Source organism: Glycine soja, chromosome 20 (assembly GCF_004193775.1).
Source record: "Glycine soja cultivar W05 chromosome 20, ASM419377v2, whole genome shotgun sequence".
In the NCBI taxonomy this organism is placed as follows: Eukaryota; Viridiplantae; Streptophyta; class Magnoliopsida; order Fabales; family Fabaceae; genus Glycine; species Glycine soja.
The window spans coordinates 43880300-43897569 of record NC_041021.1 but is presented as its reverse complement, the minus strand read 5'-3'; the positions used below and the strand labels follow the sequence as shown (position 1 = coordinate 43897569).

The following is a 17270-nucleotide window of genomic DNA, read 5'->3' as shown; positions in this document are numbered from 1 at the left end:
AAATAAATATGGTGCGTAAAAAAAGAAAAAGAAAAGGGTGCAGTAAGGAAAAAAGGGGGGTGAGAGTAGGAATCGGAAAAGAAGAAAAAGAGAAAAGAAAAAAAAAAATGGGCCAGAGGTGAGCCCAGCGGGCCAAAAAAGGAGAACCGGACCGGTTTGGTCCAAGGAAAAAAAAACCGAACCAGTCCGGCCTCTATATAAGGGCTCGGGGCCGGTTTTTTCCCATTTTTAAAAAGCTTTTCTCTCTCTTCTCTTTTCTCTCTTCCCTTTTTCTCTCTTCTCTCTCTAACACACACCGCCGGAAGTTGTTCACCGGCGCAGTGGCTGGCCGGCCATGGGTGGCGGCGCCGCCGCGTCGGAAACAGAGTCTCCTCCTTTTTTAAAAAAAACTACATGTTTTGAATTCCTTTTTTTCCCTAGTTCTCAAATCCACCGTTATTTTTTGAAAACCAATACTGATAAAGCCTAGATCTAGCCTTGAATCTTAGAAAAAAAATGAACTACCTTTGTCCTTATGTTATCGTTTAAGCTTCAGAGTAAAACGGTCACAGCTTGGGTTGTGTGGGTGTGGGTGTTTGACGCAGTGCTTGTGGTTGTGTGGGTGTGGGTGTTTGACGCGGTGCTTGTGGTTGTGTGGGTGTGGGCTTTAGGCCGCATGAGTGAGTGGGTTACTGTGTTTGCAGGGATTTCTGTTCTAATGTTTTGATTTTATGAGCAAGATGATTTTGGTTTTTTTTGTTTTTGTTGGTGGTTCACGGAGGAGGAGGGTGTTGCTGAGCGGTGGCTAGGCCGATGGTGGTGGTTCACGGAGGGGGAGGGTGGTGCTGAGCGGTGGCTAGGCCGATGGTGGTGGTTCACGGAGGGGGAGGGTGGTGCTGAGCGGTGGCTAGTGGTGGCTAGTGGTGGCTTGGCTGTTGGTATTCCGACTGTTCGTATTCACCTCTGCCCTCTCTCTCTCTCTGACATGCACAGTAATTAATGCCGCATTTAAAGGACATAATTAGGGTAAAAAACGAAGAGCCCCTCTGGGCCTGGACCAAAAAAGGAGACAGAAAAGAAGAAAAAGGAAAAAAAAAAAAAAAAAAAGGAAAGGAAAAAAAAACAAAATATAAAACAGCAAAAATAAAATAAAATAAAATAAAATAAAAATAAAATAAAAAACGAAAAAAGGATACTAATAAAGATATTAATAAAAAACGGAAATAATAAAAACACTTAATAAAAGGAAAAGAAAAAAAAAAGAAAAAAAAAATAATAACTAAAAAAATAATAATAATAATAATAATAATAAAGGTAAATAAATAAATAAAAAAAAAAGGGGGCGTCTTCAAAACAAAAATGAGGTATTTTAAAATACCTCCCTGCCGAAATTTCATCTGAAATGATGGAAATTTCCGGCTTAAAAGACGAGAAAAAAAGAAATAAAACGGATCAAAAATGGGGTATGACAATCCCTAACCTTATAAATATCATGTACTGGTATTTTCTTTAAGAACCAATATAACCACACACACAAAAAAAACTCGTCGGTGTCTATCTAATTACTAAAACCAAACTATGATGCGCTGTGTATATAAAATAATTGCACTATTAACGTGGAAAGTTATTACATAAGTTGAGGCGTACGATTAATCCGGGGTTGTAGTTACTCTTGTCAGTGTCTCTTTAAATTTAGATGCATTCATAAACACTATTAATGAGGTACTAACGAAATAATGCATATAATATGGCTAGAGAAGGGCTACTCTTTCAAAATAATAATCATGCCCATTTGAAAATAGAAATGATAATTAAAGAGAATTAATGAATGCATGTTTAAATTGCGAATTCTGTTTCTCCACAAAACCTTATCACTTCTCTTTGAAAAAAATGGGCATTGCAGCATGATTCTTATTTTATTAACTTCCAGTCATACCAAACTTGAATAACAAAATTAAAAATCTTTTTTTTTTTCATTTTAGTCACTTTTCTGGTTTGATTACTTTTCTACAAGGTTTAATATATAATAATACCCAATCATTTCTGAGACATTCCACAATGTTTTCCCCCCGAACTGCTGGTTGGTTCCTTCATTGAAAGCTGGGGTCGAAGGTTGTTTTGTTACACGTGATATGATTCAATTATTTCCTCTAGTCGTCGGTTCTTTTCATCTCATGATGAGTTCTCTTTTTTTTCTTCATTTCGTTAGTTGATTGTTCGACCAATTAGGTTGTAAAAGAATGCAACACTAATTTGCCCTTATACTATAGACTGACCCATTAATTGGGGTTGTTGCTTTTCACGCTGTCTACTCATTAATCCACATATGTTCAGTCATGAGTGCGGAGAATAGATTAACCTAGTTTTAGGCAAGGAGGTGCTCTATTACACTAACTTAATTTAACTAAATCAATCAGTGTCAATACTACCTGAGATCCTGTGGATCATTAGCTGTGAATGGTGATTACTGATTAGTGCCAATCAAGGTATTGGCAGTTTGATCCACCCTCATAAACATTAGTTTTTTTTTTTTTATATATATTAAAATTCTTCCTTGACTTCACTCGAGGGGTTACCTCAGAGTCATATTTAAAATTTCGTAATCTCACCGCAAGAAACTCAAGTATTTTTCAGTAAAATAAGAATTAAAGTTCAATTAGTCAATAAAATAAGAATTAAAATTAGTGCCAATCAAGGTATTGGGAGTTTGATATACCCTCGTAAACTTCAGTCTTTCTCTGTGTATTTTTCTAATTTTCTTCCTTGACTTCACTTGAGGGTCACCATAGAAATCATATTTTAAACTTTTCAATCATGTTTCACCGGAAGAAACTTAAAGTATTTTTACAATAAAATAAGAATTCAAGTTTAATTAGTTAATTTTGTACGACTATGGAATGATTAATAAAATTTAATGTCAGACACATAATTTAATAACTTAATTGGCTTGTCATATATATTGTTTTTTCATAAAAGCTTTAAGAAATTTTAAGATTTCTCTCCATGGTATGACACGTGTTTAACAGTTGGGGATTGTTGACATGTGCGGGTACGATTATTCTAATTTATTAGCTCAACCTCCAACTAGCAACTTGTTCGTGGCCCGTGATTTTAAGCACGGACCCACTCTTGCCCTTTGGTCACGTTGCAGTCCAATAGAAATATAAGATATAGCTAATTTACATTTGTATGAATATAAGATATAGATTAATATAAGCCATTAGATAACGATCGAATGAGTAATTACTTCTTGCTAAAGAATGCCAAATGGGGTATCATGTTTTAAAGTTACTAGTATTTGTTTTTCTTGCGGAGAATTCCATGTGAAACCAACAAATTATCAAAATACCCTATAATTATTACTCTATAGAGTATAGACTATGGTAATGGCTGCTAGCCAAAGAAAAAAGTTTCATAAGAAAAACCCAATTTTGCTGCTTCAAGTTCAACTACTCATTGTTTCCACTTCATAATAATTTGACAACGTTGGCGACTGTTTGTATGCGCTTTTGTTCCCTCTCACACTGTTCTTTTTCTTTTTCTAGGCACTACTACAGTTCTGTTACTGTCTTCTGCTTTGTCCAATTATTGCCATTTTAAACAGTGATGAAGCAAGGGTCAGCAAACAACCAACAGGTACTGTTTCTCTCTCTACCCTGAGCTTGTGCATGGCTTCTTTTTGCATGCTTGTGAGAATTGGTGTCATTGGTATTTTGGGGTTTGTTGATCTTGGGAAACTGAGGCACAGTGAAAATGACTTGAGCTGAAATGTGCTTTTTGGTTTGTTGTTGCATGCAGCTCTTGTGGGCAAGAGTGGTTATGCGCAAATGGCTTAACATGGCCAGTAACGAGCCTGATTACACCGCTGACCCTGATGATGATAATGAGGAGGACCCTGAAAGTGACTCAGATAATGAAGGTGAGTGTTTACAATAACCTTTCTATTGTTATGAGTGTGTTTGTGAGTCTGTGTGTGTGTGTTCATTTGAAGATTGGAAAAGTTGGTACCGGCATGAATTTTATTAGAATATGGAAATTGAGCATTATGGTTTATGTCAAAATGATCTGAAAATTTAGAATTGAGACGCTGCAACTCCTTTTCAGTTTCGCTATTTCTGTGATCTGCCTCAATTTGAATATGCAGAGTGGGGCAAACGGACACGGTTTGGGGACAGCAGAGAGGAACAAGCTCCAATTGAGTCAAATGGTCAATATTTTTTATGTTCTCATATAAGAAATTATAGTTTCTGAATTTTCTTCTAATCTGAGAATTGCAAAGATTAGTATGTTTTTTTCTTAATTGTCTTTATCACACCCTCTGAATGTCTAATGAACTGCAGAATTTCTTCCAAGGTTAAGGAGGCAAAAGTCATTAACTTCTAGGTCTCAGTATATAAACAAGAAGGAACTGAGGTGAGGCACTGCTTTTGTGTTTATTTAGCAAGAGAAGACTCTAATTGCGATGATTTGAAAGAGTAGAAAGCATAGTTCATTTGCTGGTATTGCTCAAACCTCTCATATCTGGATTCTGGTGGATATTTGTGTCTTAGAGTATGTGTTGGAACGTGGAATGTTGGAGGAAAACTTCCACCTGATGACCTAGATATTGATGATTGGTTAGGCATTAACGAGCCAGCTGATATCTATGTTCTTGGGTAAGTTGTTTCCTTATCAAAAGTTTATTTTATTTTCCGTTTCTAGTCATTTTACTATGGCTTTTAATATATTTTCTTTATACAATCACCTTTCTCTTCATGCATATGGATATTTGTCCCTTTGTTTGACTAGAACATAGTATTAAAATGCTGCAGTCTTCAGGAGATTGTACCATTAAATCCTGGTAACATTTTTGGTGCTGAAGACACTCGGCCAGTACTGAAATGGGAAAACATTATTCGAGATACACTGAATAGAGCTAGACCAAAAGCACCAAAGATGAAATCCTTCAGTGATCCTCCATCACCATCAAAATTTAAGCCATCAGATGATGCGCCAGATATAGAACAAGAAATATTACTTGAAAGTGATGGTGATATTGGTGAGGAAGTCCATCCTTTGGATGAAGAATACAATGTTTATGAAGGAGGCGCAGATAAACCAATCACAGATGAAGAAGCCCTGAATACTAATTTGCAGGCTTCAGTTGCTGCTGATATTGCCAACACAGAAGAGCCAGTTGGCAATGATTTACAGAGACAGTTTTCTGATGGAAAGAGGTTGAATAGGCTGAATTGCTTCCGTGACGAAAATTCGACTGAAAAAACGGACACATCATCTTCTCAACAGGCCAGTAAGCTATCCAGAATGATTAGTAGTTCTGATAGGATTGGTTTAAGCTGGCCAGAGCCACCACTACATCTGCTATCTCAGCGACCATTGGATAGACCAACTTCTTTTAAATCTGTTAGATCCTTTTCAGCATCAAAGTCTTTCAGAACATGTCAGACCTTCAAGCAAACCATAGATGACATAGGATTGCTTGCTGAAATTGACCTCGAGGCTTTAATGAAGCGGAAAAGGAGATCATCATATGTAAGGATAGTGAGCAAACAGATGGTTGGGATTTTCATCACCATATGGGTTCGTCGTTGCTTGCGTAAACATATTCAGAATTTGAAGGTGTCAACTGTTGGTGTTGGTGTTATGGGCTATATTGGTAACAAGGTCTTTGTCTTTTTCTTTAGAATATTCATTTTTTTTCTTTACTGCTTGAGTTTGTAGTGTTTGCTTGGTGCTCATTACATTATTATCATTTACATAATATATCTTTCTCTTGTTCCTTTTATTACATGTAGCTTTCTACATTACTTAATTAGCATATAAGGTTCATATATATTTTCTGGCTATCTATTGTGGACTGGAATACAGTTGGTCTGTTTGGTGGCGCCACATAAACTAAAATTTTCTGTAGTTCTGATATATGGATTGCTCACCCTTCAATGATGACACTTTCGTTCTACTGATTATCTCATTCAATGATACGACTAAGCTTTGACCATCAGTATTAGAAACTAGAAGTTAATCTACTAATTAATTTTAACGTTTAACATAATTATGATTATATTGGTCTTCTTTTTGTTCAAGGTGACTTCAATTTTAGTAATATTGGGTGATCTTGACATTTAATCAATGTTATTGTACTTATCAGAGATAATGAAGAACTTCTTAATTTTCTTCAGGGATCAATATCTATCAGCATGTCCATATACCAGACACTCTTTTGTTTCATATGTACCCACCTTACCGCAGGTGAAAAGGAAGGAGATGAACATAAAAGAAATGCTGATGTGCGCGAAATACATCAACGAACCCATTTTTATTCTCTTGCTGATATTGGAGTTCCTAGAAAGATCCTTGATCATGAGTGAGTGCATTTTTTACATACCTAGATAAACTTAAAATGTTCTACTCCTGGTTGATACTGTTGTAGCATCCCCCATGTGCACTTGATTACCTGTTTGTTGGTTTTTTCATTTAGCATCATTGTTGTTGTTTTGCAAATTTTCTATATCCTTGAAGTACTTCATGCCCCAAAATTTAAAGGTAGTAGGACATGGGTGTTGACATTGTTATGTCCACTTAGACCAAAATTATAAGTTCATGCATATATTTATAATAGAAAATTGGGGCAAATACATCTGTTAGTGCAAATAGGACAAGCCAATTTCAATGACATAGCACCGTCGAGCATAGTGCTATTATCTAACAACAGAAGTGATATCCACTGGCAAAGCTGGCAGGGTAAGGAGCCAAAAATATGCCTTCTAATCTAAAGGACAAGGCAAATAATCCTCTAAGGCACTGGTCTACAGCCTAGGCAAGTGCCTGGTTCATCCAAATGCTTTGGATATAATTTATATTTTGTAAAAAAAAAAAAAAAACAGTTGGCTTCATGACTTAAATTCTTGCAGCTTTGCTTTGATGTTATTTTTGTATTTAAGTGAAGAGATTTCTATTTGATTGAAAGTTTAAAAAGTTGCGATAATCATCTGGCATCTGGTAATTTTTATTTTATTTTTTGTTTGTATATAATGGTGGCAATGAGGTTTGAACCTTAAACCTCATGCAAACTACTCAAATCCTCAACCACTAGACTCAGGGTACTGGGTTGGCATATGATAGTTGGGTTGATTTTATCTGACTTTTCAGTGGGATTGCTTTCAGGATGCTTATGCTTATTCCTTTTATGTCTGGTTGGCTGGTTGCTTTAATTCTGTATTTACAAGTTCTGTCTAAAAGAACTACAATCACTTAATCAATTCCAATTTAATTGCAGGAGAATAATTTGGTTGGGTGATCTGAATTATCGTATCAACTTGTCATATGAGAAAACAAGAGATTTTATCTCAAAAAAGCAATGGTCCAAATTGATTGAGAAAGACCAGGTAATAATAGTCTAGATACTCTTACTTGATGTGTACTGCCTAAGAACGGTCCTCTGCAGCAAATTTATATGGTCCAAAAAAAAAATATCCACACTAGTTGTTGAAGAATTTGATTTCAGTTTATCTAAGTGGTGGATCTAGTTGTTTCTTTGTAAAGAAAGGAATTGTATTGATAGAAGCGAAATAAAATATGTATTGATAGAAAAAAAGAACATAGTAAGGTAGGTCTGAGTCTGACTGTTTACTTTATTGGCATCTTATTATGACAGCTTACGAAAGAACTTGAGAAAGGTGTATTTGATGGATGGTCAGAAGGCAAGTTAAACTTTCCACCAACTTATAAGTATGAGATTAATTCAGAGAAATACTATGGAGAGGACCCAAAGGTTGGGAGGCGCACACCGTCATGGTATGCTTGAGATTGTTTGAACTCAGATTCTGCTCAAAATCTGCTAGCCTGTGTTTATATATTTATTTACTATCATCTAAGTGAACTACCATTGTTTTCTCATATTTCTAAACTGAATGTTTCTTAGGAAAATCAGGCATTAATATTTTTATCTGCCCTGGTGTGTGTGCGATTCTGCTCTATGTCTTGAATGCACACCCCCAGAATATCAAGAATTTTAATGGTGTGAGAACCAGAGCTTTTTGATACTAGTACATGACATTTTTTTATGCGTTCTGCTATCCTAATACACTGGTTAAGAAATTAATAATTTTTTTTAATAAAAGATTACGTTGGGGTTGCATTGAAAATCACAAGATAGTACACTCCAATAAAAAACAAAAACTTTCTACTTTTGATTCCTAATGTTCTACATTTTTCTTTTCAATAGGCAAGATGCTAAGGATAAGGAATCATAAGTGGAATTTTTTAATTAGAAATGTAAGCATTTATTGTATTGAAAACACAAAAGTCATTAACACATTTTTTAAGTAAGAAAATGCTAACTAGTACCCTTTAAGGCACTGTTTAAAGAATCAAAAGTAGAATTTTTTTATTGAAGAATGTAACAATGCACTCCTTTGTGATTTTAACGTAACTTTAAATTTTTTTAGATATAGATACCTTATTCTTATTCGTGTCTTTAGAACATTGATTAACAAGAACTATAGTAATTAGAAAATTACTTAATATGGTGTATTTAATGCTCCTTAATTGTTGGTAAAATCCTTCTTTATATAAAATGATTTTTCTTTATAGAATTTGCATTTACCTTTCAGGTGCGATCGTATTCTTTCATATGGCACCGGAATGAGATTACTTAGATATGGAAGGACTGAACTCAGGTTTTCAGACCACAGACCAGTGACTGCCACATACATGGCTGAGGTTGAGGTGTTCTCTCCAAGGAAACTGCAGAAAGCCCTGACTTTCACTGATGCAGAGATTGAAAATGAAGAAGTCATGGCAACTTTAGGTAGTTGGAATTTAGCCAAATAATCTGGAAAAGTTGCTTTACATAAATAAGTATATCTTGCTTGCCTGAAATTTGAGTCAACTATGGGATTGCAATGACTATTTTTTGTCTAGGCTTCATGTCTATTAACTTGAATATATTGAACATCGAATACTCCTGACATATTTCCATAATCTTTATTTTCTGGTGCAGGGCCACTGTATGAACTCTGAAGTATTTATTGTATTTGAAGGAACAACAATGATAGCTATTGCAACTTCGTATTGGAATTTTCATTTTCATTATAATTTTATTTTTACATAATCTTTTAGAGAAAATAGTTGTATGATTTTTGTAAAGTATGTGATGAATAAGATGTAAAGCTTGTCGATAAATTGGGTATATCGAACTCATTAGGATCGGGCTAGCAGTGAGGGTTTGGATTAGTTTGCATAAAGTTCTAAGTTCAAACTTAATTACAGTCTTTAGTGGGAAGCTTTGAGCATGCTTATAAAAATTAATAGAAGGCAAATATGTCTAAGACCAATGGTTGGTTCTCTATGCTCAAGATGCTGAAATATGGATTTTCCCGCTTTTACATTTATTTGTTCTTTATTATCTTTAAAAAAATCCTGTAAATATTCATCATCAGTTTGTTGTCTTGTAGTATTGTGACAGTATTAGTTTTGTGGAGAGATAATTGCATTTGATTTGAGTGCAGTTCCTTTTGACTATTTGCAACATGCATTCAGGTGGTGCACAATATAAACTTTCATATTCTGTTTTCTCATTGACTCTTAACTATAAAGATTTGATTTTAGTTATAGGAGATAATTTTATCATTTTATAGTTATCAAAGATTACTATAATTTCATATTCATGAGTTATAATACTTACAGATTGTGGGCCAGTTTTGGCTTTTGCTATGTTCTTTTAATAATTTCAATATGTTTCTAATACTTATGTCAATATATCATTATCAAGAGTTTCGATCTGATACGGTAACTAATTATACTAATTTTCAAATTGTCACTGTCAAATCATTTATCGGAATGAAGTTCATTCATTCCCTTTTTTAATAAGTGTCGGTGTTACATAGTTTGCTCTGTCACGTAATTGTACTTCACTTGTATGGCTTAGTCCATGAATTTTATACTTTGATTTCATTATAAAATTCAAGCGATAAAAGAGCCAAACAGAATAGGAGAAAAAAACGGGGAACGTGAAATGAAAATGGGTCACTATTATTAAATAGTAGTGAATTAACTCAAATGAGAACCATTGATATACTTTAATAAATTAATAATTAATAATGTTCCTCTATGCTACGTGAACGCTCATTTTCTACAATCGTTTGCCCCGCGATAATCGTGCAATCAATGTGTGTTATTCACTCCAATGACGATGACATTGTTGTGAAACTACAACGTATAGCAAATTAATATTTTTAAGTGATACATTGATGTTATTTCGTAATGTGTTTTCCTTTCTCATTATGCACTTTTCTATTCCTTATGTTTGTAGAATTATTGACTTAAAAAAAAATATTTGTAGACTTATTATGAATTTTTATTGGAACAAAAAAAAGGCATATTTGGTGTGATTATTAGTTTTTAGTTTTAAAATGTTTGAAAACTAAAATCAGTTTTTTTTTCTTTATTTTCAATTAATACTAATTTGAAGCTTCAATAACAAATATAATTACGCTCTAGTTCCTCATTTACTTATCTATCACTCTTTCTTAACCAAAATCTATCTATTTTTATACTATATAACTTGGAGTAGTTATTTTCAATCGTTATTTCTCTTTTCTCCTCTAGATACGCATTTCACACATTACACTTACAATTATTAAAAACAATTTCTCTCTGAACCATCTCAAATCATCTTTATTTTATCTTTATTAATTTAATGTAATAACTCATGCCGAGCACGGTGTTAATTTATAAAATTTAATATTATATTTAACAAATAAAGAGTGTTTAATGTTCATATTTATATTAAAATAAAAAACAAGATGAGAAATCAAATTTTTAAAATAAAAAGAAAATGCATTTTCAATGAAAATACTAAGAAATATTTTAACAACAACCCCGTAATAAAGATATGTTATAAAATAACTGATCTTTTCAGGCTAGTTATTGAATCTTTAGTTGAATTTGTGTAAACCAATGATAAAACTAGTTAATATGTAGAAGTTTATAAGTTGGTCCATTGAATTGAAAGTGTTTGAAGGATAAAAAAAAGTAACTTACAAATTTTTATAAGTTATTTGAGGTAACTTATAAAAATAAAATAAGTTAGAAATAACTAAAATAAACTTATGTATCAAATAATATCTTACTTATTTTTATGTTAGATATTTATTGGATGCACACAATACTTTTTACTTTTATGATGCAAAACAAGTAAACAAGTTTATTGAACACAAGCAACAGTTTGTCCACAAGGAACGACCAAACCATATGCATGCCAAAGATACAAAGAGCATTCTGTCAGATAATAACAATAAACTAACAGCATCCAGCTCCTACCTAATACAATTCACACAATATTAACCCGCCATTTTTATCAAACCACCAAAAATATCATAAAACATGCATGATTGGGAGGAGTCCCACTTCAGTGCCTAATCGTATGAAGATTGGTTTCCCACTTACTAGGTGGAGACATACTTTGTCTTGGGAAAGCAATTTCAACGCTTGTGACTTGTGAGAAATTCTGCAACAAAAGTAGCTCTCACCTCATATGCTTGAGGTAGCCAATGAAAGTGTCACCCAGACCCCACTTCTTCATGTAGCTATAGAGCTCGGATTTATTAATTAGCACCATTCTTAGTTGCTTTACACTGCCAAATTAAATACATTTGAATATACAAAACCCATTAATTATTCTATGGTTTGCATCATCCTTACTTTGAATCATAAAGAATGACTGAAGGAACAACTAGTATTTGGTGCAAATCCCGGAAAATAATCAAAAGAATAACAATTGGCAAATAGCTGGCCACAAAACTCGCTTACACTTTCTGGGTTTGTTCATTTGTTGGAATCATGCGACGAACAAAACTTAATGTCTCCACATGCGCTCTAGAAGACCTAATGTTATTTTAAGTAAAAGGCTAAAAGTGGTGCTTTTTAGTTTAGTATTTGAGTTCAATAACCACTAACAAGTTGAATGTAGTGGAAGAGCACTAATAAATTAATCAAATAATTTGTGACATGTTTGACAAATTGCTAGTTTTAAGTTTTGAAATTTTGTATTGATAGAGTGAAGGATTTTTACATTGTTAATCACTAAAAATTCGATGTTAGAAATGACTTTTAAGATAGTTGAATCAATAATTTATATATTATTAGTTAATAACACTTGATTACATGTTGTATTGACATTATAGTGAGAATCATCATTTGATGATTACAGATCACTTAATAATTTGGCAAGGGTGTCAAATTCAACTATAACCGATGATAATAGTTATGTCAATAGTAATGATGATGGAGAGAATGAGTAATGATGGTGGTTAGGTGGTAATTGTAATCACAATGATATACAATAACTTAATAAATATACTATTAGGTCTTGCAAGTAATAAAACAAGATAAATGTATTTCATTCATTTCATTTTTAAATGAAATTTAAGATTTTGTCAGGTATTAAAAAACGTATTTAATATTTTGAATTTTAAAAGAATCATGTAATTAACTTGTTAATATATTCTTTATGTCTCCAATTAATTACCTAACTTGAATAGAATACTCCTAATATTGGTTAAGGGTATTGATCACCGAAATAAAATATTGGTTAAGGGTACTCAACCCTATGAAAAAAAATTAATGTTTTATTAATTTTGAAAAACAACAATTAATTTGAAATAATTATTTTTTTACTAAAACATCGTATAAAATGAAACGGAGGAAAATTTTACTAATTAGTTACCAGGCTCAATTGCTAATAATAAGGAGTTTGCATTCTTGAGGGTTAAATAGCTAGCAAGCATGAAGACCAGAAATGGAAATACGTACAATGTTTTTGGGAGAAGTTAATTTATTTAATAGTAGTATTTAACAAGAAGTTACATTCAATAAGTTTTATGAAATTTTATAAAAAAAAAAATGTCCTTTTACTAATATATAAATATTAAAATTTAAAGTTACAAAATAGTCCTTTTAATAACACACGACATTTTATTAACAGGCCGGCAATCATTACTAGAAATTATGCACTTATAATTTTTCTTAAAATTTTAACCATACGAAAATTTTCAATCACTAAATGTTGAAATTGAAGAGAGGAGACAAATAAGAAAATTCCACTTAAAAAGGTTACAGTAGTAATATTTACTTAAGCATCACCCTAACTACGTGAATTAGCTCCAGAAACAATAGAAGAATAATTAGTAAGATAAGATGATGCATTTTCTACTTTCCGCTCCCAATTTTGAATAATTAATGTATTTTGAGTGCAGAATGCATAGCATAAAATGATGCAGAACTGGAATATATACGATGGGAACGTGGTGGCAACTTGCGGACGCTAAGGGTGACTTGTATATGACCCTAATTATTATTTGAGGCCTATAGTTGCAGAGTCCCACACCTATTTAGTATTTACTCCAATCATCAACTTAAAGTTAACCAACATTTCCCAACAGCTATTGTAGCCCTAACCGAACCATCAACCAATCTTTCATAACCATTCATTCTTAATTTAATTGCATTCTATATATGCTCGTCGTACATTGCATGTACCCACTTTATATCATTGATCCCCCCCTATAACATTATCAATACATATTTTATACTTATATAATATATAATATGCAGCAAAGTTCAGGTTTAATTAAACTAGCCTTGTATTTAATTTATTAGCATCATTAAAATAAAGTTGTAACTAATGATTAGATGTTAGATTTATTTCATTGATATAGCATTGATTTAACGAAAATTAAACTATTTTTTTTAAGAAGATTAAATTACTATACGAACGTATATTATAAATTTACACTTATAATATGATGTACTTTATTAACTTGAATATTAATAAGTAATATTTTTATTATATTATATATATTGTTGGTAGGATGCATCATACCATTCATATGAAATGATGATATATATTATATTAATAATTTCATACATGTTAAATAAAAATAATATTAATGATTAATATTTTTATTAGTATATGATTTTTTAATACCTCTTAATTTGGAATTCGAATTTGTTTAAAAAAAATTATGGAGGAATAAATATGGCTTTCTTACTTGTCGCATTATTCGGAAAAGTATTACTTTTATTTTAATATAGAGTATTTCTTATTTGTTCTTTGGTATAGTGACGAGGTTTTTAAATTCAATAACTAAACTGGAAATTAAGAAAAAAAAAACAAATCGTAACTGACGTGACATAAATTTTGGAAGTTCCTGCGCATGATAATATAGATTACTTTATGGTTGGAATTTTTTTTTTTTAATTCGTACGGCTTTGACGATAGGAATTAGAGGTCATCTGAATTTGGAGGAGTGCTTACTCAAAATGCAAGGCCGCTATCGAATGTTGCAATTGCAAGCGTCATTAGCCCAAACCGAAAGTACAGAGCTGCTACAAAGAAAGTTACTTTACACTTTTTCTGGACGAGGAATCATAAGAGATAGGAAAAAAATAGAGCAAAAACTGTTATTTGAAGAAATAAAAATGAAAAAATCGACATATTTTTTTATTAAACAGAAAATATAATAAAATAAATAAACAAACTCAAAAAACTGAAGTGTTTTATTTTAGTGTCCAGAACATGAAGTGTTATTATTTTATTTATCTTTTCAAAAAAATAATTAAAGAGATTATAAATTTAGATGTGCATAATATTTTTAACTAAAATATATCAAAAAAACGAGTCAATAAAATTCTTACGTGTAAAATATTTCAAAAAATCGAGGAAAGAATAAAATATAACTATTTTATTGTCATTTCATGTAACTATATTTTTTTCTCTATTTCTATCATTTTTATTTTGTTTATTTTTTATTTTACTCCTAGTCCAAATAAAACTGTACTGTTCAGACCCACAAATAATGAACACCGGCCAATCGACTATCTCTACACATGCACATAGTCCTTAATGGACATTATGAACAATTATCAACTTATTCATTATCATCGTTTATAAAATTATAGAATAACACAAGAAGAAGTTAAGTTATATTTTATTCCTCTTTAGATATGAAACTCACGATAATAGAAAAAAAAAATCGTTTACAACTCAAAAGATGAAGAATCTAGTTTGAACAAAAATTGTAGTGTGTTTTTTTTATCCAGATTAGTGTAAGTAACCAATAACCTATATATTTATTTCAATTTTTAAAAATATAAAACATAACCAATCATCTATTTATAATAAGTTCATCCAACCTAGCTAGCAATCCCTTGGGTAATATACAGTGTAGGCCATCACGCACGAGCGTGGAAAACTAATTAGTACATTAGTTGATTATTGGAATGCCCACACTACACCACATGAACTCTTATATTATAGATAGAAATCTTCAACGCAATTAGGTGTGCAACTATACACAAATAAAAACATTCATTAAAACTTAAGGCACAGTAACATGCGTCCTTGCAAACATAACTTCAGAATGTGTCGTCCGTCATTTTCAAATATTTTTTTTTAAAAAAAAACAACAACTCTAATAACAGATAATATTATTAACGAAAATATATAACATACATTTTGAAGTTGAATTTTTAAATTTTTTTCAACTTCGTAATTTTTCTAGCTTGCTTATAATCTTGCAACTTTGTTAACAACACTATATATAGTTAACTTTGTATAATTTATTATACGAATTATGCACGATGCCTTGAATTTTCCTCTTAAAATGCAAAATCTTATTGGGACATCTTGGGGATAAATTTGCTAAACTTACTTTGTCCTAAACTACAATTATATATAATTAAAAACATTCGTAATCAAAAGTATAGAAAGACGTAACCAATATGTGCTGGAAAAGAAAACAAACAACATCATTATGTTTAAGATATAATATAGTGTGATGTAACGTAGCGCAAGAATAACTTATGCTTATTGGAGTATCATATAAAAAACCATATATTATAGAATCATTACATAAAGTAAAATAATCAATAATATAGTACCTTTGACTTTTCCATTATGATAGTATTTCTACTTGTATTATTTATGTTTTCTTATACTATGTTATGATATTATTTTTTATTTCTTTATCACAATATGATTTTACTATATATATTTTTTATTCTCTCGTAATTATAAAAACTCTGTACTTACTACTAGTTGCAAGTAAAATTGTCACAAGTGGGTAATCGATTTTGTTTTAAAAAAATATTTAATGTAATCATTACTAAATTTATTTTAAAAATTATAAAATCTAAGATATCAAACTGGCAAAATATAATCGAACTTTCAGGATTTTTTTTATGCTTAAAGCAAGGTATAATCGGAAGGTTGAGACTAATATTTCAAAATATGGAGATTATCAAAATAAATTTTATCTCTTACAACTTCATGCAGAAAAAAAATAAAATTTGCAAGTCTAATTAAGTAGAATTAATTTTATTATGCTAGTAAGACAGTTGCATTTTTTATAGGGAGTTAGTTATGTTGAAGTTCAATAAAACTATTATAGATTACAAATTTCTCTATCTGGGTTTTTAATGCAATTATATATATATATATATATATATATATATATATATAATTAAAAACATTCGTAATCAAAAGTATAGAAAGACGTAAGTGCTGGAAAAGAAAACAAACAACATCATTATATTTAAGATATAATATAATATGATGTAACTTAGCGCATGAATAACTTATGTTTATTGGAGTATCATATAAAAAACCATATATTATAGAATCATTACATAAAGTAAAATAATCAATAATACAATACCTTTGACTTTTCCATTATGATATTATTTCTACTTGTATTATTTATGTTTTCTTATACTATTTTATGATATTATTTTTTATTTCTTTATCACATTATAATTTTACTGTATATATTTTTTATTTTCTCTCGTAATTATAAAAACTCTGTACTTACTACTAGTTGCAACTAAAATTGACACAAGTGGGTAATCGATTTTGTTTTAAAAAAAATATTTAATGTAATCATTACTAAATTTATTTTAAAAATTATAAAATCTAAGATATCAAACTCGCAAAATATAATTGAACTTTCAGGATTTTTTTTATGCCTAAAGCATGGTATCTTCGGAAGGTTGAGACTAATATTTTGAAATATAGAAATTATCAATATAAATTTTATCTCTTATAACAAAACCTTCTTGATCAGAAAAATAAAATTTGCAAGTCTAATTTAATTTTATTATGCTATTAAGACAGTTACATTTTTTATGGGGAGTTACTTATGTAGAAGCTCAATAAAACTATGCTAGATGACAAATTTCTCTATCTGGGTTTTTAATGCAGTTATATATATCAATTGACCATTAAAATAAAA

At 31.0% G+C, this 17270-nt stretch overlaps 1 protein-coding gene across 4 annotated transcripts in view; it reads left to right on the top strand.

Annotated features, from left to right (window-relative positions):
* The window catches only part of LOC114403075 (type IV inositol polyphosphate 5-phosphatase 3-like), a 29672-nt gene extending 20185 nt beyond the window's left edge, over positions 1-9487 (top strand). The window contains exons 1-12 of one of the 4 annotated variants that reach the window (XM_028365796.1): positions 3233-3251; positions 3525-3615; positions 3778-3898; positions 4124-4186; positions 4320-4392; positions 4530-4634; positions 4791-5643; positions 6159-6343; positions 7256-7364; positions 7634-7773; positions 8592-8788; positions 8981-9487. In XM_028365796.1, the coding sequence (XP_028221597.1) occupies positions 3586-3615; positions 3778-3898; positions 4124-4186; positions 4320-4392; positions 4530-4634; positions 4791-5643; positions 6159-6343; positions 7256-7364; positions 7634-7773; positions 8592-8788; positions 8981-9000 (1896 nt within the window). In that variant the 5' untranslated portion in view covers positions 3233-3251; positions 3525-3585 and the 3' untranslated portion in view covers positions 9001-9487. Of the gene's footprint in view, positions 1-3232; positions 3252-3273; positions 3363-3524; positions 3616-3777; positions 3899-4083; positions 4187-4319; positions 4393-4529; positions 4635-4790; positions 5644-6158; positions 6344-7255; positions 7365-7633; positions 7774-8591; positions 8789-8980 lie in introns of those variants that run through there. The other 3 variants (XM_028365795.1, XM_028365794.1, XM_028365797.1) reach the window with 3 other exon arrangements.
* The last annotated feature ends 7783 nt before the right edge of the window (positions 9488-17270 follow it).